Genomic DNA, 27,587 nt, shown 5'->3' with positions numbered 1-27,587 from the left:
CAAAGGCAGATGTGATCTGAATGGATAATAAATATTACTTGATGACTGTCTGGCTTTGAACACCTCAGGAAGTTCTCTAAGAATCATTGTGTTTCTGGAGCATGCTTTTGTGGGACAGGCTATGCATGTGCAATTGGAAGAGAAGAAACTTAGTGGGTAAAATGATGGCAGAATGTTTCATTGCTTCTATATGCAAAGTTCAAATAAACCTATAAAATTAAATGCAAAATATAATTAAGCATATTACGTTATAATAATTATGATAATTACTCAGAATTCACCATATATGCAAAGTTATTTTGACAAGAGTTACAGATCATTGGTTTTCAATGACGCTTTTAATAGTAAGCCAATTAAACAAAAGGAATTATTTTCCTTCTGTATTTTCCATGTAGGTATGCATCTCACATGCCATTTTCTTTATAAAAGTAAACAGTGATAACCTCTTTGAATACTAATACATTCACCTGGTATGTCTGGCATGCTTTTTCCTTTGCATACTCAGTGTAAAGATGAAGTTTACAGATGATGGATGAACACTTATCTTTGAAAATTAAAGACCTGTATTTGCTCAGATAATAACTAAACTATAGGCAGGAATTATTTGTCCATAAGCTACTCAGTAAACCCCACCACCAGAATCCTGTTTGCAGTAATGGAAAAATATCTCCATGCTTCTTGATCTTTAGCTTCTTTGCCAGTATTACTGAAGTACAAGTAACCATATTATGATGTTGAAATTTAAGGTCTTCAAACTTTAAGTTTTAAAAAGGAAGTATAAAGTATATTTCAGTCACAGAAGGCTTGCATTGGGGTTACTAAGCTGTAGTTCCAAAGCACTGCATTATCACTTTTGTGACAGATCTCTTTCTACAGTATCTTTCATTAAGGAATAGGCTGAAAAAGCACTTAATGTATACATGTTAAAATGATGATGAGTCATATATATATGCATATTGTAGAATTATGAGGTGTTGCATTTGGGAAGTTGGTGTGGATTTCGTCATCCTTAACATTTTATTAAAGCAAAAAAATTGTTGAGTGTAGAGATTAGAGGTTGTTTTCCAATTATGATGTATCTATACTAAAAATTCTGTTGATGGCTATTTTTTGTATTTAAAGTTTTGATTATTTGAGCACTTGCATTCTCATTTGAACATTTAGAGTTTTGAGGTGTGTGAGCATTCTCATTCTGTTCTTGCAGTTCGACAATCAGCAAGCATTGGGAGGCAGAACTGGCCACACTCAAGGGTAATAATGCTAAGCTCACAGCAGCCCTGCTGGAGTCCACTGCCAATGTAAAACAATGGAAACAACAGCTTGCTGCATATCAGGAGGAAGCAGAGCGTCTTCATAAGCGGGTAAGTCAAGGCAAACAGCCAGGATCATTGAGACAGAAGTATTGGTGGATATATATGCTCATATTGAAATTGAACGAATAAGTGTAATGTTGAAGATGCAGGTGAATCTTTAACACAGACACTGATGATCACTTTAAAGCACATGGAGCTTGCCAGGAAGTTACTTACTATCAGTTCCTTTTCTGTAGAGGATTCAGTTGGAGCAAATGTTATCTGAGCTGTGAACCACAGAACATCTTTGTCAGCATTTACTCTTCATTTTATGTCAGCTGCATCATACTTGTTTCACGATCTTCTCTATAGAATGCCATGGAGTCATTACATTCAGTGTCCTCTTGCCTTTAAGCCCACTGAAATGTGACATCAGATCTGTAAGTTAAGGAAATCATCTTGAAGTTTCCAGAGGTACTGAAGTCCAGCAGCTTCCTTTTGTCCTTGCACCCAAAGAAAAGTGAGCATAGGATCAAGCTCACAACGTGCAGTTAAAGATCTGCATTCATACAAGAGGGACAGGATCCCATTCTCTAGAGTCTTGCAGAAGTCCTTTTACAAACCAGAAGTTAAAGTGTAGCGCAGTTAAGAGTAACAGTCTTCTGTGAGGAATAAAGATTTAAGGCTGCATTGTGAAAACAAGTATACAATATCTCTTTTCTTATGTAACATGTACTTAATATATTGTTATAATTCATTCACTTTTATGCACGACTTTGTAATTGTAGCGTAAGACATATTTCTACGCAAAGTGAAGGCAGTCATAAGACATATGGAGAAAATGTGTATGTGGGGGAAATTTATTACAGTTTTGTTTATATCAGGAGATTAACTTAAGTCAAGAAAACTTTTAAAAAAAAAAAAAAAAAAGCAAAGGACCTTGTTGAGATTTAACCCAGTAGGTGGGCAGGGGTGGCTGAGCTCCACACATTGTACCCCTTCCCAGTGGGATGGGGAGAGAGTAGGAAAAGATGAAGTAGAACTTGTGGGTTGGGAGAAAACTATTTACTAAGATAGAGAAAAGGAAAAGGATAACAATTATGACAAATGTATATGTATATATATATGTATGTAATATGCATAAGTAATTTCTCACTGCCCCCAAATTGGTGCCCAGCTAGTCCCTCTATCAGCAGAAGAGAGTGAGATAAACTCCCACCCCCTTCAGAACTCCTTGTACTTGATGTCATATGGTATGTTGTATGGCAAGTTTAGGTCAGCTGTCCTAATTCCCTTCCTTTCCAGCTCCTTGGACCCTCTAATGAGAATGGCCTTGGCTTTATACAACACTACATAGCAGACAAGTATCACTGGTGTGCTATTGACACTGTTTTTCTCCTAGAACTAAACATAGCATCATACCAGAGACTTTGAAGAAAACAGTTCTATCCCAGCTGAAACTAAGATGGAACTGGGCTTGTTTAGCCTGGGGAAGAGAGATAGGACAAGGGGGAGTGGTTTTAAACTGAGACATGGGAGGTTTAGGTTAGATATCAGGAGGAAGTTTTTCACACAGAGGGTGATGACACACTGGAACAGGTTGCCCAAGGAGGTTGTGGGTGCCCCATTTCTGGAGGAATTCAGGGTCAGGTTGGATGTGGCTCTGGGCAGCCTGGTCTGGCTGGCACTTAGCAGGGGGGTTGAAACTAGATGATCTTTGAGGTCCTTTTCAACCCAGAACGTTCTATGATTCTATGATTCTGTATACTTTTGTGCATGAAAACTGTATACTTGAATAATCTGTCAGGTGGGAAAGGTCCAGTACAAACAGAGCAGACCTTTTAGTTTGATTTTATATGCTGAACTCTATTGGACAAAAGAAGATATGGAAACTGTAGTTAGCCAAATTGCAAAAGGTTGTCTCAGATCTGCATTGAACCTGGCCGGTGAAGGCTGTTAGTAGTCACAGAGAAGTTAGGCAGAAAATAACCCCATTTATGTTCCAGATTGTCCTCAGATATCAGAGAGCGTAGGGGTGTCTAGGCTTAAATTCTGGGTAATATCCAATTTAATACTTTTAAGCCTGATTGCATTATCATAATTATGGATTCACAAGTATGCACTGCCCAATTCACCTAGTCATCTTCAAATGGTCTCTCACGATGACCCTTGAGGAATCTGTCTGCATTCAATGAGAACTCTCATGGCTGGATTAGTGAACAGTGCAGTTTATTAAAGGAACAGGAATACCGGTTATTTTGGATTGCTCTTGGTAAATGAGCTGTGTACAAAGCATGTGAGGTTAACAAAAAATAAGAAAAATATGGCCAGCTGCAAATGCGTTAAATTATAGAATAACTCTGTACAACTTATTTTGAAGTTTCCCATGGGCAGCACTCAGCATAACTGTGTTTGCAGATTTTACCCAACAGGTGTCCCTGTGGGGAAGAAGAGAAACTCACCCCACTAATTGATCTTGGAGATCAGCAGTGATATCTTCCATTCCTCTACTCTCAAGCCATTTGTGTACTATTTTCTTACTTTAAGGTGGAGCTTGAGGGACTCTATTTATATAATCTATTTCTATTGAGGCACAAGCTAGTCTTATATGTTTATGTGGAGAGGCTTTCACTTGTCTCATTTAAGTATCCCCTTTGGAACTGTGGAAGTTCTAACCCGTGGTTAAGTTTTGTGAATGAAAGATAATAATAATTGTAGTTGATACATTTATGTAAGTTATAAACTTACATCACGATTACTACACTGCAAAAGTTTGTGTGGATGTGACCACTAGGTAGGTTCTACAGTGCAAAACTTGTTGCTAAAATACTGACATAATTAAGTGGCATTCTTCATAGGAGGACATATGACTTTAGTTGCAGTCTCCAAAGTGGAGACACTGCAGTTCTGATCCAACAAAGATTAAAAAAGTAATACAGAACAACATTAAATGAATTTTCTGCCCACTGCTCAAAGTCCCATGAGACGAGATGAGCAAGTTCTGGTGGCAGATGATCCCATTTTCTTCATATTGCTGTCACTTAGTCCTGTCCTGTTACTGGCTTTCACTATTAGCTACATTCATTAGTAGATGATTACTTTTTGTAACCTTTGTCAGGCAAACTTCCTGCACTTATTTTGTATTTCTGAAGGGAAATGAAATGGTATAACGTGGGATCATCTGCACTGTGCCCTTACAGTCATCTTCTACGTGCTTGTATTAAAGTTTTCTGTAACTGTTTACCACCAGACTTACTGATGTCTTGCATATCTGTGTGCTTATTGTTCTCAGGCGTGCCTGTAAATTATTACAGGATAGTTCATCAAAAGTACTGTTCTCTGTTGGAATTGCTTTAAGAGAAATATAGGCTTGGCTAACACTGTAAATCAAGCTGTCTAGGCAAAGGTGTGCATCAATCTTCTCAGTCTGTTACCTGTACAGCACAATACAAAAGCTTTTCTACCCTGAGTGTTGGAAACTGATCTTTAAATTTGAAGTAGTGGTCCATTTCAGAAAGAAATTGCCACACAGATATTTCTCCATCACACCTATAGAAAAAGTGCTTGTGAAATACTGCATCTGGATATTGTTGGCTATGGTACGTTCTGTAGCAAGTAGTGTCACGAAACTGTATGATGTAATCATTCTGTTAGGTTTATGGTAGAATTATAGAATTACAGAATGGCTTGGGCACGAAGAGACCTTAAGGCTCATCCAGTTCCAATTTCTTCCTAAAATCTAACCTAAATCTCTCCTCTTATAGCTTATAGCTGTTATACCCATCATTACACTCTGTGACAGAGTGTCTCTCTACAGCTTTCTTCTAAATCCCCTTCAAGTACTGGAAGGCCACATTGTGATCTCCCCACAGCCTTCTCTTCATGCTGAACAAACCTCTGCTGCTTCAGCCTGTTATCTTAGAAGAGGTGCTCCAGCCCTCTGATTCTCTGGACCTGCTCCAACAGCTCCACATCTTTCTTATGCTGGGGGCCCCAGATCTCTATGCAGTATTTCATATTTACATATAATGTCTAAGATGGTGGTCTTTTTTTATAGATATAATTCATATAGAAGCAAAAACATAAATAAGTGCACTAGGGTAAGAAAACTTATTAATATAATTTGGTGAATTTGCTTCTGTAAGTGCTTGTCCCTCATATCACAGCTAGTCCTCTATAAATGCCTTTAGTCAAATGAGACAAAATCCATCTTTATTTCACAGTACCACAGAATCATTTAACATGAAGGGGAACTTGCAACTTACCTTGCCCAACTCCACACAAAAAGCATGGCCAACTTTGAAGTTAGATCCAGCACCAGGCTTGAACAGGTTACTGAGGACCATGAGTCAAGTCCTGGAAGATGGTGAATCCAGAGTGCCTCTGCACAATCTGTTCCAATATTTTTCTGACCTGTTTTTCTAATACCTGTGTAGAGTTGGCCATGCTGCAACTTGCGTATGATACCACTTCAAAAGTGAAATGCTGTTTGATCCAAAAGGAACTGTGTTGGAAAAGGGTAGATAAATGATTTTTAGAAATACTTATAGAAAATTTACTTCAAGGATAAAGAAAATTTTGGCAATTAGTTTGCCTGTTTAGCTGCAATCTAGTTGTTTTATATGCACAAGGTGGCTATTACAGCATCTTGCATGCTGGAGAAGCAATATGTGAGTACATCTCCACGCATTAGATAGATATGCTCACTTACAAAGGTCATACTGTTGTACTATAGACCCGCTTCCAAATTTAAGAACTGTACTTCCAGCTCTATCTGCTATGTTTAGTGCAGTTTAATAATATATTTTGTGGTTTATATATAATTTAATTGTGGCTTTAAGTTTGGTGCCTGAGTCATCTATCTGAAAGACACAGCGGACTCATATCCTCTGTGAAGAGTGGTGGCAGGGGGAAGTAGTGCAGTGTATATTGGTAAATATGTACTAGTAAATTTTATGTTGTTATTTCTGTTTTTAGTTTTCTCTTTATATAAATAGCCTTATAAATAGCCTTATTTACATAAATAGTTGCCTTTTCATATAAATTATGTCTTTTTGTTGCTAATACTATTTATTATGGGAAGATCTTATGGTACCTTTTCATCAGTTTCAAGTTTGACACAATTTACTTACAGACATACTTCTGTTTTGCTTTATATCTCACTCATAATTTCTATTATTAACTGTAATAAAATGAAACTTATGGTTCATAGAATCATAGAATCATAGGGGTTGGAAAAGTCATTCAAGATCTCTGTAGAGTATCATTTGTAAAGAGCTCTCCCTTTAGCCTCCTCTTCTCCAGACTAAACAATCGTAGTTCCCTCAGCTGCTCCTCTTTTTTTTCCTGGAGATCCCTTATCAGTTTTGCTGCTGTTCTCTGTACACATTCCAGCAATTCCATATCTTTGTAGTGAGGGGGCCAAAGCTGAAAACAGTTCTCAAGGTGTGGTCTCCCCACTGCCGATTACAGTGGGACAGTTCCCTATGCCTGCTGGCCGTACTGTTTCTGATACAAGCCAGGATACCACTGGCCTTCTTGGCCACCTGGGTGCACTGCTGGCTTGTGTTCAGCTTGCTGTTGACCAGCACCCCTTAGTGCTTGCTGGGCAGCTTTACAACCACTTTTCCCCAAGCCTACACTGCTACATAGATATGTTACGACCTGGCATTTAGCCTCAATGAATGCCATACAATTGGATACGGCCCATCAATTCTTCCTATCCAGGTCCCACTGCAGAGCTTCCCACTCTCATGCTGTACTCTGTGGTAAGCTTTGCTTTTTGAGATGTTTTAAATTACTTTAAACCCAACATTTTGTATTCTCTAAGTGCTTTAAATTTGACTGAAATAGTTTTTCTTTGTATCACAGTTGGCATTTTTAAAATATAGAAACAAAGCTACAATGTCTCTGTATTTGATTTTTGATGGCATAAAAAAAAATTAATTTAGTTTGTTTTCTTTTAATTGCTTTCTCTGAGGCTTTTATCTTCTTTCTCCTGCTTATTTTCTGCATTAATAATGCCTGGAGCTGAGGATAAAAAGAATACAGATTCAGTGTGACTGAGTGTAAAGGTCTCCATAAATTAAAGTTTTATGTTCTCTTCTGATATATTATGAGCTTAAGTGAGAAACACTGTATATTGGTATTTTGTCAGACATATTTTTCAAAAGTTCACTAAATTCTTGTATGGATTTTTCCTTCTAATAAACAGATAATAGTTTTGAGAAGATACAATACCCAGTCAGGAGCTTAACTGAGAGTTCTAAACCTCCTGTCCTCTGATCTGCTCAGAAGCAGCTTTACAACAGAGATGTGCCTTAAACAGGGCTGGGAAGCACTCCTACACATCCTGTGCAGCTTTTTGAAGTCAAGAAGGGACTCATGAGCTTAGAACAGCTTGGTAAAAAAATAAAAGTATGAAGTAGCTACTTCAGACAAACAAAGTAGCATTGATACTAACATTAATCTTGCTATCATAGAAAGGAAAGGATTGAATGGTGATGTGAATTATGGAAAGTAACCCAAAGTTTCACCTTTGTCAAGTAAAAAATGAAAACTATGCATTTTTTTGCATGCCAGCTGCTAAAGTAAATCATCCTATGACACTGGGCAATTGCGCAGTGTAATAACACCACTGCATACTAAGAATGCTACAGTCCTTGAAGATCATTCATCTGCAGGAGAAGAAACCTGAAATACCATCATGAAAGGAAGTGACTGAGTTCTTGGGTATTTCTAAAAGAACCTTTTTTTGTGAGTTACCTCCCTCTTGTCATTCTCCTTTCAAGAATGTGTCCCTCCTCTTCCTACAGAGAAGCCTGAACTTATGTTAGATTTAAATTTAGAATGGTTGATTAAAGAAACAAATTGTCCAAGTTTAACTTCCTTCCTAAATTAATTTAATTTGCATATGAGTCATGTGGTGCTGTTTGTTTATAAAGCAAACAGATAAGCATTTTGCAGGGTAAGTGTGGTTAGCCTGGCAATTTAATTGAAACAGTGGGATTACCATTTTGCTGGCATTTTTTAATGCATTTAATTGAAACAAATGAGCATACCAACTGATGAGTCCTGAGTGCCCAGAAAATAGATAAATCAGTACTAATATATTCTATTAATCTGGAATTGTATCCAAATTCATATTGTGCTTGAAAGTCTAGAAAAAGAAAAAAATTAGTAAGGTAGCTCTTGCCCAAGTCATGGTAAATGATGTTAAATATTGACCAGATGTTCAAGAGAGGTGATCTGAGGAGTATAAAAAGGTTAGAAACAACATAGTAAGCTCTGGAAAAGCTAATTTTCGTAACTGTTACACTCAAGTTTGTAGAAGGTATATGGGAAAACAGTAACTTTACTTTCAATTTTTGAAATTATGTTTCTAAAAGAAGAGTTTCTGATTTAGAAGAGGCAGTAATTTTCTGCTTAAGGTCTGTTATCCTCACAGTGGGACTAGTTTCTAATAGAAGGAAATCCAGAGTGGTATTTTAAAAATGCTTGAGAGGAGACTTGTGAAGGGTGGCTATCTGTGTGACACTGGGGGAATAAGCAATGGAGAAAAGCCAAACATTTAGTTTCAAGTATGTATTTTCCTGTCACATACACATTTTTGCTCCCCCAGACCCATTTCAACTATCCTAAAAAATTTCATATTGCTTTTCTTATTGGCTTCTGTTGTCTAGCACATACTCTCAGGTCCCTTTTATGAGTAATTCCTAATACCAGTAATCCACACATAGACTTTATCAAGATTCAATCTTTGTTTAATGCTTCAGATTTCTTAAGAAGATAGTCCTTTTTCACACATAGCAGGTGAATCAGGTGATGGTTGTTTTGCTTCCTGAAATGAGAAAGTGAAGCCTGCTTCTTTTATGGAATGTTAGTGAACCGAAGGCAAGTCTTTTCTCTTTTTCTGTTTGCCTTGTTTACTTTTGGAGCAGATTTCCTTTTATGACCTGAGACTATATTTTTTGTGAGGGAATTCACTTACATTTAATGTGAGGTGCTGGAAAAGTAACTGCGGTCAGTCTGGGGAAGATTAAAAAAATGTTTTCACTTAAAAGCCCGTCATCTACTCCTTCGTCATCATTCCAAAGCTCCATTGCAGAATAGGGAAATTACAGGACTTGAAGTCCTCAGGATTAAGAGATAACCTATCTGTACCATGTTTGCTATTGCACGTGCTTAATGAAGAGGTCAGATAGCTGGAAAAATACTCACTATTGGATTGTAGACTAAGAGATGTCCCCTGAAGTTAGTATTAGAACTATCAGTTGCAAAAAGCAATTGATGGCTTATGCCCAGAGAATCGAGTACACTCCTGTATTTTCAGATATCCCTACTGCAGTTTCATTACTTTCTTCACGAAAATCAAGCAAATGATGGATTATTCTTCTTTCTTCTCTGCAGAAATGAAGAACTTTGGGAAACATTTTGACATTTGCATGGCTTGAGGCTTCAGTGCCCAAAGAGATAAATGCGTCCTTTTCAGCAAAATCTTTAATTGATTTATCAGTTGAAGAAAAATAATATAATGCTGTTAATTCACAAAAATTCCTTCTTCCACAAGGTTCTCATTTCATCTATGGATAAATCTTGTAAAATGACAAGGGTAGATTTGCTGTCAGAAGTGATCCATCTGATCAGCAGCTGCCTTGGAATGCAGTTTTCCTTGCTTTCTGCATTCTCACATTTCTTAGATCCAAAATTCTTCACAGTGTTTTTATTCTTGAAAGCTATGAGAGATTGTTCTTTATGATTGCCTTGTTTGCATGTTGTTCTCTATCTTGCTGTCCACTGTGAAGAACTGAGAAACTTCTTGCACAAAAATTATGTGAAACTGTTATTCCAATTATTGCTGAGACACACAGTACCATTTTTCTTCTCACTGTGGAAAGCAAAGGGCTCTTCTTTTCTTAGTATGAGGCTCATCTTCGATTATTGATAGAATAATATTATCACAGTTGCAGTTACGTTCCATTAAGGGATGCAACTCAACCGGCTAAAAATACATAAGGAATACTTAAACTACACATGAAAATTATTCTGTTCCACACTATAGCCTGGGTTAGTAGACCTTGGATATTGTGTTCCACAATAAATTTAAATGACAAAAGCATCTTTAGAGAGCACGTTAAAGAGTGTCAGACTATCTATAAAACAAACTAAAGTGACACTGAAAATTTATCTTAACCTGTCTTTCTCTACATTTCTGTAATAGTTGAAGTAATTTCTGTGTGAAATTTAAGAAGAAATTCATGGCCTATTGCTTCTAACCTTAAGATCCTGAATAAAAACTTCTGTAGATTGAGGTCAGAAGACTACACAGGTATCTCAGGAAAGTGGTTGAGAAAAGTGAGTCAACCTAGAGCAAATATAGCCCAGATTGATTCTGTCAGTAATTGCTCTGGGAGGGTGGCCAATTGAAGTATTCCTGTAATTCCCATTTCTTTGCCTCTGTCTGACCAAAACCTTCAATTGTTAAGCAGATGTCTGTTTCAAGATTTGATACGGTCTTTTCACTTGGTTTCTTAGAGTTTGATTTAGTTTGCTTCCTGGGAGTACCTTTGTGCAGTCACGGTCTTAAGCTTATATAAAATCTGTTCTCCCTTCTGTTACCTGTCCTCACTCACAGAATCAAAGAATCACAGAATGAACCAGATTGGAAGAGACCTTAAGGATCATGAAGCTCCGACCCCCCTGCCTGGCAGGGCCACTCCTGTCTTGCCAGCAGCTGAAAACTACAATGAAAACTTCTGCCTGGCATTCTCTGTTTATAAGCTGTTGATCCTAGATCAAAATCCTTGGAAAAGTCTTGAATGGCCTCTGCAGGAAAGGCTCCATCAGAACAAATTGTCTTTCTGTCTTATTTGAGCTGGCGTATTTCTCACTCAACTATGCATTTTGGTATAATAATTTCCATATACTAGAAAAATTATCCTATTAAGTGGTCACCAAAAAGCCCTTTCAGATATTCTTTCTTCATGAGCTATCATTACCTCAGTGACAAGTGTAAAATACAGAAGTAGGGGCTAAGAATAATGTTCCTTTTCTTTTAAAGTCTTGATTAGGAAGTCACAGTTTTGACTTATTCTGGATGTGCAGTCTTATGGTGGCAGAAAAAAATTTTGTTTAATCCGTTATTGTTCAAAGACTGATTTTTTTCAGTCTTTGTCGGAATTCAGAATACGGTCAGAATTCTGTACCAGAAAGAAGTTGCAGTAAGTTGGTTAATGTTGCAAAACTTTGAATGATTGATTGTACCTTGATCTTAAATATGAAAAAAATGTATAAGGAGATATATAACTGGAAATAGCAGTTGGGAGGGTCAGACTAAACTGTTTTACCATTCTTCTGTGCCTTCCTCTGTGCGAAATGCTTAAATAGTTATTCTGAGTGTTTTTTATTGGACCAGTGATCACGAGGAAAAAAAAAAGTCAATTTGAAACAAGAAACTGAGCAAGTAAATGTTGTCCAGATTTTTGCCTAGAGCTTTATCTTTTGTAACTTTTGTTTTCAATCACGTATGCTTTGTGTTGCAGAGTTTTCCAACCCATCTTACTCTACAAATTTTTTGAAAGGTCATAAGATGATTTTCTTATGTGAAGACACATTGAGGAAGAGACCATCATGAAAATATATGACGTCTTTTCAGATTTGTATAGGAATAGGCATTTAAATAAGACTGATTAAAGTCGCCATGTCCTTTTAATTAATTTTATTTTTTATTTTTATTTATTTATTATTATTATTTTGGTTACTGTTTTTTCAAAAAGCACTAAACAAAACCGTTGAACAATGCATTATTTTCTTGCATAAGCATGAAGAAATTGCAGAATCACAGAAATGCATTTCTTCCCAGGGATAAGTTGGGCTAAAGTCCACATCACATCGCCTTTAGTATGGGTAATTAATTGCCCTTCTGGGAGTGCTTGACTGTTGGCAAGATCTGTATAGCAGAACCCACTCACTCAAGCAAAATCAGCTGCATTTGCTTAAGTGATTTCAGAATGTGTCTTGAGTTAGCATTGCCCAGAGCACACTGAGGAGTGTTCATGTGAGCCATGCAGCCATAAATGGTCTCTTCCAGGCGGCATTTCCAGCTAGCAGCAACACAGTTGGTCTCTCAGCCTTTCCTCACAAGGTAGATGGTCACCGCCCCTCATCACATTTGTATACCTCTTCTCGACTCCTTCCAGAAGCTCCCTACCTTTCTTGAACCGGTGTGCCCAAAACTGGGCACAGTACTCCAGCTGTGGCCTTAACAGGGCAAAGAAGGGGGAAAAGACCACTTCCATTGACCTGCTGGCCACATTCTTCTTCATGAATCCCAGGAAACCATTGGCCTTCATGGCCACAGTGTCCTATTCATTGTCAACCTATTGTCCACCAGGACACCCAGGTTCTTCTCTGAAGAGCTCCTATCCAACAGGTCAGCCTCTGACTTGTACCAATGTATGTGGTTATTCCTCCCAAGGCTTTTCTCCAGACCTTAGGTACCCATCCTGTTCTTCGTGACCTTTCAAAGGCCGTAAAGAGTGGCGTGGCAGACACTTCCACCAGCTCCCTCAGCATTCAAGGGTACATTCCATCAGGGCCCATGGACTTATCCGTGTTGAGTTTGCCTAGATGACTGCTGACCAGATCCTCCTTGACCAAAGAGAAGCCTTAATTTCACCAGACTCCCTATTACTACTGCTTAGTAATCACTGAGGTACAATTGCTTTATATGATAGATTGGCCTTCTTTGAGGTTACTATATATTGTTCCAGATATTTACAACAGATAGGAGAGGAGCTGGACCCAGGTTCCTAAATCAACACTATGAACCCTGGGTTCACAGAGGCTTCCACTACTGGACTGAAGACTTGGTTCAGCAGAATGCTTGGAAAGGTTCAACAGGTTAAACTTTAGAAGGAGTAGATGAGTTTGGTAGTTGTAGCAAAAGTTTGATATGAACTAGAACTCAACATAAAGCATTAGTTGCAGGATTTATGCTGAGCCTAGAGCAGAAATGCAAGAATGTGTAAAAAAGTGTGGCAGCTCTACTAAATGGTGAATGGTTCTTGACTATGCAACACACTTAACACCAAACATGACTTCAAAATGTGTCCAGTTCTGAATGAGGGCCAGTGTGTTGTATTCTGGTCATTTGTGTTTGTGTCATTACTGTAGTGAGCACTGTAGCAGTTGCAACTGGTAGTAGTCAGAAAAAATCTAAATATATGTATTTGTGTGTAATTTTAGCATACAGAGAAAATGGCCTAAGTCTGCAGTCATAATGCTCAAGTCATATATAAACCTGAATAAACTGTTGTTACTGATTTGTTATGAGCGCAGATATTTCTTCTGGGACAGTTCCAGTAAATGAGATAATTCTTAGTGTATTCATGTTAGGCATGTTGTCAAGCTATCTTCTCTTCCCTAATTTCCCTTATCCCTCCTGAGAATTGCTGTAGTCTTAGCATCTCAACATCTATAAACCTGATGTGCAAAAATGCCAAATGACAGCTTTCCAGGAGGAAAACCTAGACCAGCCATGACTGTTAAACAGGGAAGGTTCATGCCCCGTGACTCAGAAGGGAAAAGCTGAGAGGGATTTTGTTTTAATTTTCTTCTACTTCAATCTTGGCTTTCTCTCAACTTCTCCCTGCACCCTGTAATCTCTGTTTAAACCTACAAACAATTCAGAATCTGAAATTACTGGCACGACAGTGGCTTCACTGGCATTGGTGATGAAGGGCACTAATCTCGATTCCTCAAAAATCAGAGCAAGAAAATTGTCCTGAAGCATACCTGTCCACTGTCTATGAATGGCAGGATATCTATATCTCTTCAATTGAAGAAGTAAAATGAAAAGGGTATATACCATTGCCAGGCATCTTATCCAAGGGCAGACAGAGAATGCTGCCTGCTAATAAAGAGGAATTGCACCAATCCAAATCGTGCCATTAGCTGTTGGCTTTGTGACTGTGAGATGAGATCTGAATCAAGAGGATGCAAGAAGTTGGCAGCTGTGCATTGGTAGCTGAGTGTCTGCTGTTGCACTTGAAGCAGTGTCAGAAAATGAGGCTGAGAAATGTTAATTGGCTTGCTAGGAAAGGAGGGAACATTGTGGCTTGGTTGATTAAGATGATGAAACATTAAAAATGTTAGATGGAGAGGTAAGTTAAATGGACAGATCTGTGTTTACTCATCTAGACATTACTGTTGCTGAAACAGTAATAAAGCTGCTTCGATAAAATAATTAGTAAGAATTACTTTTAATTAATGTTAAATTAGCCTGCAACATGTTAAATGTATTGTTTCCAAGCTATTGTAACAAACATGGTCGCCATTTTCTGCAGAAATGTTTTTTGAGGAATTTTATGCAGGTTTCATAAGAATGTCTTCATTTTCATCACATAAGTCACCCAAAACTAAGAGTGATAATATTTCAAATGCTGCTACTTATGCAAAGAAGTAATGGTACCTTGAAACTGTTGCAATTAATTCTGTATGTGTTGCTACTAATTATTTCAACAGGTGACTGAGCTAGAGTGTGTGAGCAGCCAAGCCAATGCAGTCCACACACATAAAACAGAATTAAACCAGACAATACAGGAGTTAGAATCTACACTGAAGAAGAAAGAAGAGGTATTTGCTAATGTTTTTTTATTTATTTACTGTTACATTATTTATAAAGCTTTTGGATATTAATCTTGCAGTGATTGGTAAACACTGTTATTTCCTGTACATGTTAAAAAGTTAATGTAATTGCTATTGTACCATGTATATTAAAATAATTTGGAAATATTAATATTTTTTATTATATAATTGCAGTCGAATGTAGAGCTGGGCATCTGAAGAACTAAAGAAGTGTATCATATTTTTTCTTTGTGGTAGTTCTGAGATCTTCCTTTGCAAAAATAAATATACATTGTGGCACAAATGGTTTCTTTAGAGCAATTACCATCACACTGATGCTATAAAAACTCAGTAAGAAGGAAGACAGACATAAGAGTGCTTTGTTTTTCTAGAGAGAGGGGTTTGGAGCAAGAAAAAGATCAATACTCTTTTCAGGCCAATCTGTTTTTCAAGCTGTGTTAATATAGCTGACTTTTATGATCCCTATGATCAGCCCTTTTCTTCAAATCAAGCCAAATCTCCAGCCAGTAGCAGGAATGATGTTTCTTGTGCCATCTGCCTTTGTGCTAGACCCATCACCTGGAAAATGGAAGAGACTGGAATAAGACCTGTACTGACATGGGTCCTAGAGGAAAGCAGATTTACGCTACAGAATGACTGAGAATTAACCCTTTTAGGATAGGAAAAAAGGTGGAAGGAGCCTCATACGATGGCTTGTTTGCCCTGTTCAAGACCAGATTCTCTGAGCCCTCCATGAAGGACAAAACATGCACTGGTGTTGGATTTTGGAGACCCAGGGTGACCTTCAGGGTCTTGCCTCCAGCAGTTTGGGGCTGTTGTTAGCTCCTTCTGAGGAGGATGCAGGGGAGAGGATCCTTGGAATAAAAAGAAAGGCCACCCAAAATGGAAGAAAACCTTTTTCAGGCTCCCTCATATTTGAGATAAACTTCTTGTTGGTAACGTTTCCCTTTTTGGTACCCTCCCATGCTCTTTCAAATTATGCAGAGATGCTGAATGCAGAGACCTCTTAGCGAAAGAAAGGCAAGTACAGCCCTCTGTTTAAATGTATTTGTTAGCGTCAAGTTTCTTACAGAAATCAATGGCCAAAGCAGACAAGTTTGGTTTTTTTTTTTAATACAATAAAATACAGATGAAAATTGGATTTTTCTCATGAAAGAAATGGTTGAATTGTAGTAGAGCATAAAGTATACAGTTTTCAACTGCAAAAACCTCTAATATCCTAGGAGAAAAATCGTTTAGTCTTTTGAAGCGGAAGAGGTTTGGATTTATGTAACAAAGAAAATAGTTACTATTGTTATTTATTCACAATTGAATTGCCTTTTTAGGATTATGATTCAGGAATAGTGGGAGCATGTCTTAAGATGGTGGTAGCCAGTTGCCCATTTTAGTACTTTTGCTATGGCTTATTCAATGAAGAAGAAGACGTCTTACCTGCACTGAAACCAAACCGTATAGCATCTTGTTAAAGGGACTGTTTGTTCTTCTTTAGGAAATCGAAAGATTGAAACAAGAAATTGACAATGCCAGAGAGCTCCAGGCACAGAGGGATTCTTTGACCCAGAAGTTACAGGTGAGCTATAGTGCATCATCTTCATTTAGATAGAAGGGCAAAATGGTCTTCAAGTGAGCAGATTACATCAGCAATTTATGCTGTACTGGTTGAAGCTGCCAGATAAATCTGTACCTGGTGGGTCAGGATGTTCCTTGGGAATTTATTCCACAATTTCCACCTGCAATAAAATATTACTTTTTCCAGAGGGAACTGACCCAAATTCCATTTAGAACACCGTAAATCTCCACCCAACTCTGGAGCCAGTCTCATTTTCACAGCAGTATCTTGTCATAGTCTTGTGTGCCACTGAATTGTCAGACTGTGTGTCATCACGTAGAGATGAGTCTGTAATCAGCTTCAAAGCCTACTCTGATTAAGGTTAAAATGTTACTGTGAAGTACAGACTATAAAAACAGAATTTGACATTTTCTTGGAATTACTTAGAATTATTGTGTTTTTACTATTTTTTTATTGGTTGTTTCTTGTAACGCCAAATACCTCAGCAGCTGGAAGCAGTATACTCCTCCCTGCTACGTCTGTACCTATGCCTTCCTGTTGCCAGGCTAACCAGCCAGTGTAGACATGCTCCTGTTGGGAGGATTAAAAAAAGAGATAATAATGAAAGTTAGAAATTGTTCTTGTATGTCATAATATCAGTATGAGACCTCATGAAAAGTAGCAGTGAGTTGAGAAGCAGCTCTCCTTAGTAAGTGGAATAAGGACAGACTAGTAAAGGATTAAAAATGTCTCAGAATTAAAGAAGGCTGAGTTCTTATTAAAAATTATAAAGTTTGCAGCTTCTTTTTTTTTGGTATATGTATCTTCAGTAAACAAACAGGTATATTATGTACACGTGTCCATACATCACTCTGTGGGTGATCAGCTTCTTAAAATGGTTGTAGATGGTTCTATTGAAATAAGTTTAAAGCTGTCTTAAGAGAGAAAAGTTGCTGTTCCTCAGGTTCAAGCTTGTTGCTGACCAGCTGACCAGATGCAGATCTTTTAAATTATCTTGAATCTTCGCTCACGGCAGCACTCCCCTTGCTTTGATAGGAACAGCCTTCTCTGAATCTTTCACCCTATGTCTGTGATGTCAGAGAAATGGTATTTTCATCTGTAGCCCCAGAGTGACCATCCCACATGTGTTAATGTAGTAGACCTGCTGCCTGTTTTTAGGGTGATTGTCTCTATCTGTCTGTATCTGTTCATCACACTCCTGTCTCCTCTGATCTGTGTTTTCCCCTCTTGTGCTCACAAATGGATTACGTAACTAATTGGAATGCAGCCTGTATGAAAAGCATGGTCCAAAAAATTACTATTTCAAGATATGTTGCATTTCTGACACACTTGTGTCTGGGAATTAATTAGAAACCAATAATAGGCAAATTTCAGTAAGTAGCAGTATGCTGTCACTGCACAGGGTAAATATCAGGGCCCTTTTTAAGTAATAATTTCATTAGTTAAGACATGTGAATGAGTCATGATGAGTGTGACTCTCATGATAAGCGAGGATATCTTTATTACTGTGCCTGATCCCTAAGTATAGCTGTTATGTATGGTCAGAATATTCTGATCCTTTCTCTGACTTCCCCAGGAGATCCACGCAGTGCAGATAACAAACATGACTTCTTAATATTTTATTTTCTGAAAGGAAATAACATAGAAGAAATCATTATAACTTCCGTAAGAGCATCTAAAAACAAAGTACAGGGCCCGAATGTATCATCAGTGTCATATGTCAGATGAGATTAACTGCGTATAAAGGGAAATGATACAACTAAAGGAACAGATGGTATTACATGGATACCTCTCCACTTCTTCCATTAATAAAGAACAGTTTTGAGGCAAACTGATGTGCAGCAGGAGGCTGCACGTTAGCAGGTCATGAATTTTCAATTCAGTATTGTTATAAAAATCACTAACACTAATCAAGCCTGAAGATGTGTAGAGATCAAAAATAACAGTGGGGAAGTAGTGTTTTCCAGAGATCAATAATTAATAGAAACTGACTAAGTCAGTTCTGCTCGAGCTATGGGTAGGACTGTGTCATCCCAGCAGGGACTTCCCCAGCTCACCCTGGACATGGCTGCTTGGCCTCAGGGTGCTGAGCCCCCACAGCACCGCATGGCGTGGTCCTTGGTCTGCAGGCTGTGTGACAGTCAGCTCCTTTGTTTCTCACAGCTGTGAGGTAGCTAGTCAGTACCTAAGCACGCATCTGTTTTCATTTATGTTGTGCCTACAGTCTTTTTCAGTTAGTTTGTTCCTTTAATCCTTTGGCAACTATGTTGATCTGTGTCAAATGGATTAAAATAATTATGGTGCTGGCAGCAAGGGGTAATTCCTGTCATTTGTGCCGTTCAAGATCATTGGCCAAAATTCTGTTGCAGAATCAGAGAATTACATTGATTGGAAGGGGCCTCTGGAGATCCACCTAGTTCAGTGCCCTGCTACGGCAGGTTCCCTACAGCCAGTTGCATGTGGAGATTTCCAGGAGGGTTTTGAGTATCTGCAGGGAGACTTAAAATCTTAATTTTTCCTTGCCACTTTATAGAAGAGCAGTGAGGGAGATGAGGCCTGAGCTTGCCAGAGCTCTCCCCATCCAGGCCTCAGGCTCTGCTTTCCACCCCTGGGGCAACTTGGAGAGCTTTGAGAGCAACAGAGGAACTGCAGTGGAAGCAGTGGGAAGTGGGGAGGGCAAGAAGAGAAGTTTGGTGCTGGCAGAGGCTGCTGATGGGTACCAGGCTTCCCTCCCCAAGGCTGGGTGAAATGTGTTGGTCTGAAAGCAGCTCTGTTAAAGCTTTGTGGTGCAAAGCTGCTGTAAAGGAAGGAGGTGTTATAAGAATGTTAGTGTATGTAAGTACGAATTCAGAACGCGCTGAATAGGGGTAGATATTGAGTCCTAATAAAAATGTGAGTTCTGGTTTTGGTACCATGGAAACTTTAAAAGGATTGGAAATGGTTCTGTAAACAAAAGTAGCTCACAGATACCAGGAGGAGGTTTGACTGCTTTCTCTTTGTAGACAACGCATTAACATGTTATGTATTTTCTCTGAAGGAAGTAGAAATTCGAAACAAAGACCTGGAAGGCCAACTGTCTGACCTAGAGCAACGTCTGGAGAAAAGTCAGAATGAGCAAGAAGCTTTTCGCAATAACTTGAAGACACTTTTAGAAATTCTTGACGGAAAAATATTTGAACTAACAGAATTACGAGATAACTTGGCCAAGCTAATAGAATGCAGCTAAAGAAAATGGGATTTCAGTGCCAATCAGCTTAAAGATGCACTGTCTCTCTTCATAGGACTTTGTTGGGCTCTGCATCAAAGTTGCACAAAATTATAAATGCTCCTCTGAGAGGGTTTGTTTTAAATTTGAGTCATATTTAAATGTAAAATTCAGTACTCAGCTCGTAGCTAGCTGAAGAAAAACAAAATAACAACAAACAACAAAAAACTTGAATTACAAATTACCTCCTTGTACTTTATTGGCCATAGATAACTTGAATGATATTAACAGTAATTGAATGCAATCCTTTTCTAATTATCGGCGATGCAAGAATTACCAGTGTCCCAGATCACATCCCTTTTTCGTGAAAGACACAATATAGGTTATCTCCTGTTTTATTTATTTAAGATATTTAATTACTGAGTTTTGTGCAAGAACTTAGTGATGACAGCCCTGTATTTTGTTGTTCTTAATAATTTCTCAGGATTCTTTGCGCTGTGGACAAACAGTGCCGTTACCAGTTTATTCTTGCCAGGAGTGAGAGAGATTTGCATCTTTAATTGAAACAAAGTTCCTAATTGCTTGTGTGAAGTTCTTCCTTTTGGGTATTTCAGTTGGTTGATCAGCTGGTTTTTGTTCATTGGTTTGTTTTTTTAATCTATATATATACTGGGATATACCGTATTTCTTTATGGAGCTTACTCTGGTGTTCTACAATATTGTCCACTGTAAGGTTTACATTATCATATGAATTCCATGTAATTACAACGAGATACTATCTTCCACTAAACCTGTATGTTGAAGCCAACCAATGATGGCAAGGTGAGTCCCCGAGGAAGAAAAAAAAGAAAAAAAAAAAAAGAAAAAAAAAAGAAAAAAGGAAAAGAAAAAAGATAAAAACAGAATTTTAAATGTAAGATTTGACATGCACAGATAAGGAGAAATAGCTGGTCATTTGTTGTCTGGCCTTGCTACATATATCAAATACCTGTGTTGAATTAACTGTTAGCCTGTTCTGCAGGAGGCTTTTTCAGAATGTCACATGAATTTCAGATTTTGTGAATAATGGCTTATGGGGAGCAATATTTACTATAGACTGCATTAAGGGCAAGAGCTGTTGCAAGGGACTACTCGGACACTGAACTTGTCCAACCAAGAAAGCTGTTTCTAAAAGTCTTGCTGTCATAACAATTTGAAATGATGGAGACGTGTTTACTCTTTTATGGGTCTTCATATCACATCCTTACTGAAACAACACCAGGCAGTATTCACAACTATTAACAAAAAAACTTAAAAGCTGGAAGCAATTGAACCCAGTTATCCTCAATGAGCAGGTCTTACAGTTGTTTTGAGGAAATTTTAACAGACTTTTGGCAACCACACATTTCTTTATATAATAGATTTACTTACAACAACAACAACAACAAAAACCAACTCTGAAAGGTAAGCCAAGTGTCACGTGTCTTGCATCGAAGTACATTCTTGCCATAAATTAATTGCTTGTAATTTTGAAGAGGGCTTTTTTACAATGTATGAATGAGCGTCAGACTTCAGAGTTGAAAGATGCACTGTTTGCTCCCCAAATTAATTTGAATGTTAAACATGAAATCTAGCTGCTTATAAATTTGTACAACATAATTTTCTCCACTTACAGACTGATACTGAAAACTAGAAAAGATAAGTTTGTTTTTGTGTGTACTGTATGTGTATACCATATAATACACACAGGTTCTCATTTATATTAGAAATACATGCTTTATTTCTAAAATACTGTTTTTTTTCCTCTTTACCAGTGATTTATCAGGTGTCCCCTGACTAGTCAGGAAAGTGGCTGAGGCCAAATGCTAAATCATCATGTATTATACTGTATGTAATGTACACAATGTTTAAGTTTTATCCATATTTTTAGGGTATTTTTCTCACCTATTTTATTTATTGATGGGGTGGAGGAGCTTGATTCAGTGTGCTACTGGTTGAAAACTTTGTGATGAGCTACATGTTTTTCTTTCGGTGATCTTAGGCAGTGATGTGTACATCTTCATCAGGTCCACGCGAGCAAATATCACAAGATTTCAATTTAACTGGGGATGTTTGGGCCCGATTTTCCTGTCACGTGTGCTGCTGTAAACCAGATGCGCCCCTGATGTGGTGTCAGCAGCATTTAGCTGGCATAACATTGGAGGAAATGCAAGGAGAATCTGGCCCGTTAATTATTGCTCAGTGGACATAATAAGGATGAAGAAAGAACAAAACAAAACAAAAAAAAACAACACTAGAAACTTGATGATGGGATAAATGTAACATTATTTTTAATGATATTATTATTGACATTTTTAAAGATATGATGTCATTTACATGTGGGAAAATAGTGGACAGAAATACTTCCACTTAAATTTTGTGAATATGTGTGGTACACGAGTATTTCTATGTATACGTACACACACATATGTATATAAAGAACATGAAAAAAAATTTAGATGTGCACATTTTTAATATTTTCCTATTGAAATTAAATTTTAAATTGGAAATTGATATTTGAGAATTTCTTTTCTCATTCAGCAGAATACGCTTCATTTCATTTTTTACGATTACCGAGGGCTGCACCTTTGAATTCCCAAACAAGTTGTCAAACGTGAATATGGGATAAGGTGGACTTACGTGCACATATAAATAAACTCTGAATGCTACGAGTATTTTTAATGTTTATTTACAATAGGTGGGCGTTTAGAATTGGAAACCTGCAGTTCATTGATAGGTGGTTATGCCTACTGTAGCCTCTCCAGTTCTGTTCTAAGATTACAGTTCTCCTCTTTGAAACATGACTTTTCCCAGAGACAGGTGATATGAACTGTATCTATCTCTGATGAGACTGTGGGGACGTGTGTACCTGAGAACACTGTTGAGTACTACAGGTTGAAAAACGAACATGAGTCTTTGTACAGGAGAGGCGAGCAGCCACATTGCATAAATTTTGTTAAACGGCAAAGAGCAACAAGAATTACAGTGAAAAAAAACCAAACAAAACTGGCAGACATCTGACAAAAGCTGAAGAAAAATCAGAATTTATTTTGAAATACACTTGCTGTTCTCTGGAGAATGTACCTTTACTCTTCGTTTATTTATTTACTTATTTATTTTCCTTATATCTTTTCAAGTATGTGCAAGTGATAGCAGCAGCTACCTTAATCTTTCAGGTGCTACTGGATTTTGCATTAGCGTGTTATGTTGTGAAATCCTTGACATAAAAGATTTTTTTTGTAAGTATATTCCCGTCCAGATAGTTGGTTTTTGGAGTGTCTTGTTCATAATCCATATGCCTCAATGATCCAGAAACTGCATTTTTTTTTTTTTCTATGTGCACAAAGTAAAATGTGTGAATTAATGTCTGTTACAGACTGGGGATTCCTTTTCCTGGCTAATATACCAGGAAAGAGGCAAACAAAATGAACTGATAATGCAGAAATATTGTTATAAAGTCTCTACAAAAAAAGAAAAAAAAAAAGAAAAAAATAAAAAGAAAAAAATACATTTTCAGGTAAAATATAATAAAGGGCTAAAACAGATGTAACACAAATAAGTATCGTTTAATGCTATTGGTGGCATTCTGAGGGTAATTCCTTCAACAAAAACCCTGCAGGAATGAGCAATGCGTCAATTAAAGTGAATGTTTTGGGATGCGTCTTGTCAGTTGTGGAAGGTTTCTGTTTTCTGCTCTGTTTTCTGCCGGTTAGGGACTAACTCCAGGCTTACCTGCAGTGAGGGGCTGAACCTTACTTTGTTTTATTGCCATTCACGTTCTGTACCAAAGTGGCTGTGAGCAGTGCCCCATGAGCACCTTGTTCATGAGGAGCTTCATCACAAAGGCAAAAGGTGAAAATCTTTTGTCAGAAATACGGCACGGGAAGGGAAGTGGAAAAATGGAAGAGAGCTGAATTCTCTGCAGAACTCCAGCTGTCAGTAAAGGCACTTGGTTGATTTGGATGAGGAGAAAACCTTGGATCTTGAGGCCAAATATCAGTAGAGATTAGGTCTGGGTGTTGACAGGGGATTGAAAAAAAAGCATGAAGAAACTGCAGCCAAACGTGTGCAGTCTCAGCAGCTGAACGTGCCAGCTGAAGTGCGCGGTGTGACACCGATGGTGGGTCTGGAAATGGACCTGGCTGTGCAAAGCAATGCTCAGACTGTCGTTTACATTCTCTTGACAATGCTGCATACGTGCACTACCTCTGAATGGTGCTAAGTAGAGAACATACCGTGGAGTAATAGGCATTTCCTAAAACCTGTGTTTTCCTTCACGCAGTTAGTTCCTTGGCTTACTCCAGTTGCTTCTGAGAAGTGTGATGGATTTCACCTGTTCTGATAAGTGATTTCACCCGTTCTGATAAGTCTTTGATAACAAGAAGCAGTGCTGGTTAGCCCCTGCTGTCAGCCCACGGCGGTGCGGTGCCACAGCTCCTGACACACCTCCTGGGTCTCACAGCCTCTCAGGGACTTGCAGCTGTCGGTCCTTCCTCTGCAGCTCATCCTAGGACCAAAGAGACCAGTGCAGTTTATTCCCACTTTCTCCCCCTGCCTGCTCTTGCACACGCTCAGATTGGCTGGATGTTGCATCCAGTAGCCCGCAGCATTTTCAAATGCTGGTTGTTGTGCTGACAGGTGTGGGAAGGGGGAGGAATGGTCAAAGATGTTAGAGGTTTGGGGGGGAAAAATGCATAGGTGTCAAAAGGATTTGCTTACATGGCACCACAGGCTGTGAGATAGGTGAGAACATCTTGCACAGCAGAGGACAGAGGACCTGAACGATGCTGAGCACATCTGGCTTGCCACAGAACTGCTGCAGGCTCCTCAAAGTCAGCATTAGAGTTCTGCTTTGTAACCAAAGCCAAAATCCCAGCAGTCTGCAGCACCATTCCTGCCATTCTTTAACCTCCACTAGCCCCAAGGTTCGGTATCAGTCATGGCAGTGGTTGAAGGCCCCTCCTGCTTTCCGGCCATCAGCTCCATCCATCTGTGGTGTGCTTCTCTTTCTGTAGCTGTGAGCAGTTCGGGCCCCCACACAATGGGGCTCTGGGGATTCCCCCTGCTCCCACACATCTCATTGCTTTGTGGGCTCCAGCAGTGCCAGGTGCTCATGGTTCCCTTGGGCTGAGAAAAGCCACCTGGAGGTGTTCTTGGAGAAGGCTTGTGTTTCTGTGCAGGGTAACCCAGCAGAGGAGGAGTCCCATCCCAGCAGGTCACCAGGACTATCACAGACAGCACACACACACACCCCAGTGCTAAGGGGAGAGAAGACCCACAGTGACACAGTACACGTATCTACAGTCTGCCTGTGTGGATTCCCCCGTTTGAGCTACGTTAAGTATGAGAGCAGAGAATTAGGAAGTGAAGTTTTTCAGAGAGGGAAAAGAACCCTTAAAGTTCTCCAGCTTTGGATTGTGGTCTCTTAAATGACGATGGGAATTTTCTTTGGGCAGAAAACAAAGGAAAGGGGAAGCAAAACTGACTTTGTGAAAGAGACATCAGCATCTGATTAATAGGTGGAAATTTAAAAGATAAACTTTCTCTGTATCTGAATGTACTGCTCTTCTGCAGCAGTGGTTTCTCGGGAACGCACGGTGGTAGGAATGGGAAGCACGGTGTGGATGCAGCGAGGCACAGAGCTCCGCCTTGCAGCGGGTGTGAGCAGGTGGGCAGCAGCATGCAGCTGAGCAGCACGGGTGTCCCGCAGGCACAAACAGCCCCTGCAGCCTTGGCAGGGCCCCAGGGGTGCTTGGTGTCTGCCCAAGGTGGTGGTGGTCCCACATACAGCATATTGGTACCCCTAAAAACAGCAGAACTACGTGCTGGTCTGAGACAAGCACCACTTCCCACCCCCTACACACCACTTTGAAAGAGAGAGAGATTATGAAGGCCACGCAATTAGCCCATTAGTGAGTGCTGTGCATACAGAAACCCATGCCATCCCTATGTATGGGATGAAATAGCTGTAGGTTTGTCTGACTTTGAATTAGCCATGGGGTGGCTGTGGGATTTGTCAGTCCCTCTTCTTCTCTGCTGTACCAGGAGGAGGAAGCAGTGCTTGAGGAACTGCCCTGCTGGAAACAGCTGGGAAATGCTGCTGCTGCTGCTTGCATGGCTGGCAGCCATGGTGACCGTGTTCCAAGGATCAGCCCCTCACTGCACTGAATGACTTGGCAGATACAAAGAATTGCAACTTAGAGTTTGTCTGTGTATTTGCAGGATGTTTTTTTTTAAGGCAGCTCACGGTTTGCTGTGCCAGTGAGGGGCTGAGGGGTTAATGGGAAAAAATCAGAAAGAACTCCTAGGGAACAGGTAGGTCCTTCTGCATGCTGAACTCCAAAGGGCGCAGGATTGAAGTTCTGCATTCAGTTTAAACAAGCTGGTACGGACAGTGCCCATGGCCACTTATTCAGGAGCATCCCTGAAACTTGGCAGCCTGCGAGGACTTTCTGAAGGCAGTCGATGCACCCAGTGCAGGGAGGATCTGCTGGCGACTGGAGCAGCACACAGGTTCACCCCAAACTGCTGGTAGAGCAGCCTTGACAAATGCTGGTTGGATTTCTGTGTGACATTTCTTACTGCAAACTGAGAATTGAAGGTCTGTTTTTCTGTGAAATGCGAGCAAGTATTGACTTGGGACCACAACTGGCTTTTAGTGTTTTAGATATAAGATAGGATTGTTTACAAATCTGAGCAAAGCATGTCCTGGCAGGCAACCTTCAGCTGCTTTCCCCTGAACACAGCATGAGCAGACACACCGGTCTTTTTAAAGTGACAAAATTTCATATCCTGAGCAGAAATTTGCCCTATCAAGCATAACTAGTTTTGCCTTTGGCATCATCCACAACACGCACGTGCTGATTGACTCCACCAGCAATGTGCACCTCGCTTCTCTCGGCCCCATCTGCCGCCACGCGCCCCGGAGGAGGTGACCAACAGCTCAGCCCAGCAGCGTGAAGGCGAGCAGAGGAGCGGGATGGCGGGGACATGAGCAGGCTGCTGCGGGCGGGTGAGAATGGCTGGTTGGTGTGGAGATGGTGGGCGGGACGAGGAGCAGCTGGTGGTTCTGCTCAGGCGCTGCTGGCCCTCGGCCTCTTGGCACTGTGCGGATTGCTGGGAGTCTGTGACCTCCCAGCAAAAGAAGCCCTCAGGAAACCTTCCACCAGTAGAAGCCCTCAGGCAAACACAGGCGTGTGTGCTCCTGCGACAAGGGGGTGGGCTGCGTGGTCTATTTATAATGTCTATTCGAGGCCATTTTCTTTTTTTTTCAATGCTTCTTTGAAAGCCTGGCGCAGCGTGGAGGGGCTCGTCAAGCTGTTTTTTGTGGGTCTCCGTCTGCTCCAGATGTCGGTTTGCTCACAGCAAGTGGGGGGGTGGGGGTGGGAAAAGAATGGCCATTGCCTCATGGTGCTTCACATTAAGTCAGTTCATACGGCATCCGTTGTGTCTACACTGTGCGGGTAACATGCATGGCAGTTCGAGCATGCGCTGATGACTTTGTACACTCAGAGCTCAGATACATTCCTGCTGGAATTTAATGGGGATTGAAATAAAATATGAAGAAAAAGTGTAGCCAATATAAATGTTTTGTATGAATTGCATGATTCTTCAAGTTTCTTATTCCTGTGAATTTCAAAAAAGCAATATGCAGAGGGATTGTGTTGCAAGTTAGAAAGATTAAAACATGAACAAAAGAATAAATGATGTTTGAAAGACCATGGATGTTCTTGGCCTCACACAAGCAACGTAGGACACACGTAGTGAGATGAGCAGAGAAAGCAAGTCCACGTGGTGAGCAGGAAGCAAATCGCAGTCAGCGACAGTGGGGAGGAAGGGAGAAGGTGGTGAATAC

The 27,587-nt window shown here is 39.6% G+C and overlaps 1 protein-coding gene across 1 annotated transcript in view; it reads left to right on the top strand.

Annotated features, from left to right (window-relative positions):
- The window catches only part of HOMER1 (homer scaffold protein 1), an 88,754-nt gene extending 61,303 nt beyond the window's left edge, over positions 1–27,451 (top strand). The window contains exons 6-9 of the mRNA XM_015848572.2: positions 1,205–1,361; positions 14,817–14,927; positions 16,429–16,509; positions 19,547–27,451. Of these exons, the coding sequence (XP_015704058.1) occupies positions 1,205–1,361; positions 14,817–14,927; positions 16,429–16,509; positions 19,547–19,735 (538 nt within the window). The 3' untranslated portion in view covers positions 19,736–27,451. The remainder of the gene's footprint in view (positions 1–1,204; positions 1,362–14,816; positions 14,928–16,428; positions 16,510–19,546) is intronic.
- The last annotated feature ends 136 nt before the right edge of the window (positions 27,452–27,587 follow it).

Source organism: Coturnix japonica, chromosome Z (assembly GCF_001577835.2).
Source record: "Coturnix japonica isolate 7356 chromosome Z, Coturnix japonica 2.1, whole genome shotgun sequence".
Taxonomy (NCBI): Eukaryota; Metazoa; Chordata; class Aves; order Galliformes; family Phasianidae; genus Coturnix; species Coturnix japonica.
This window is presented reverse-complemented; position numbering and strand designations above follow the sequence as displayed.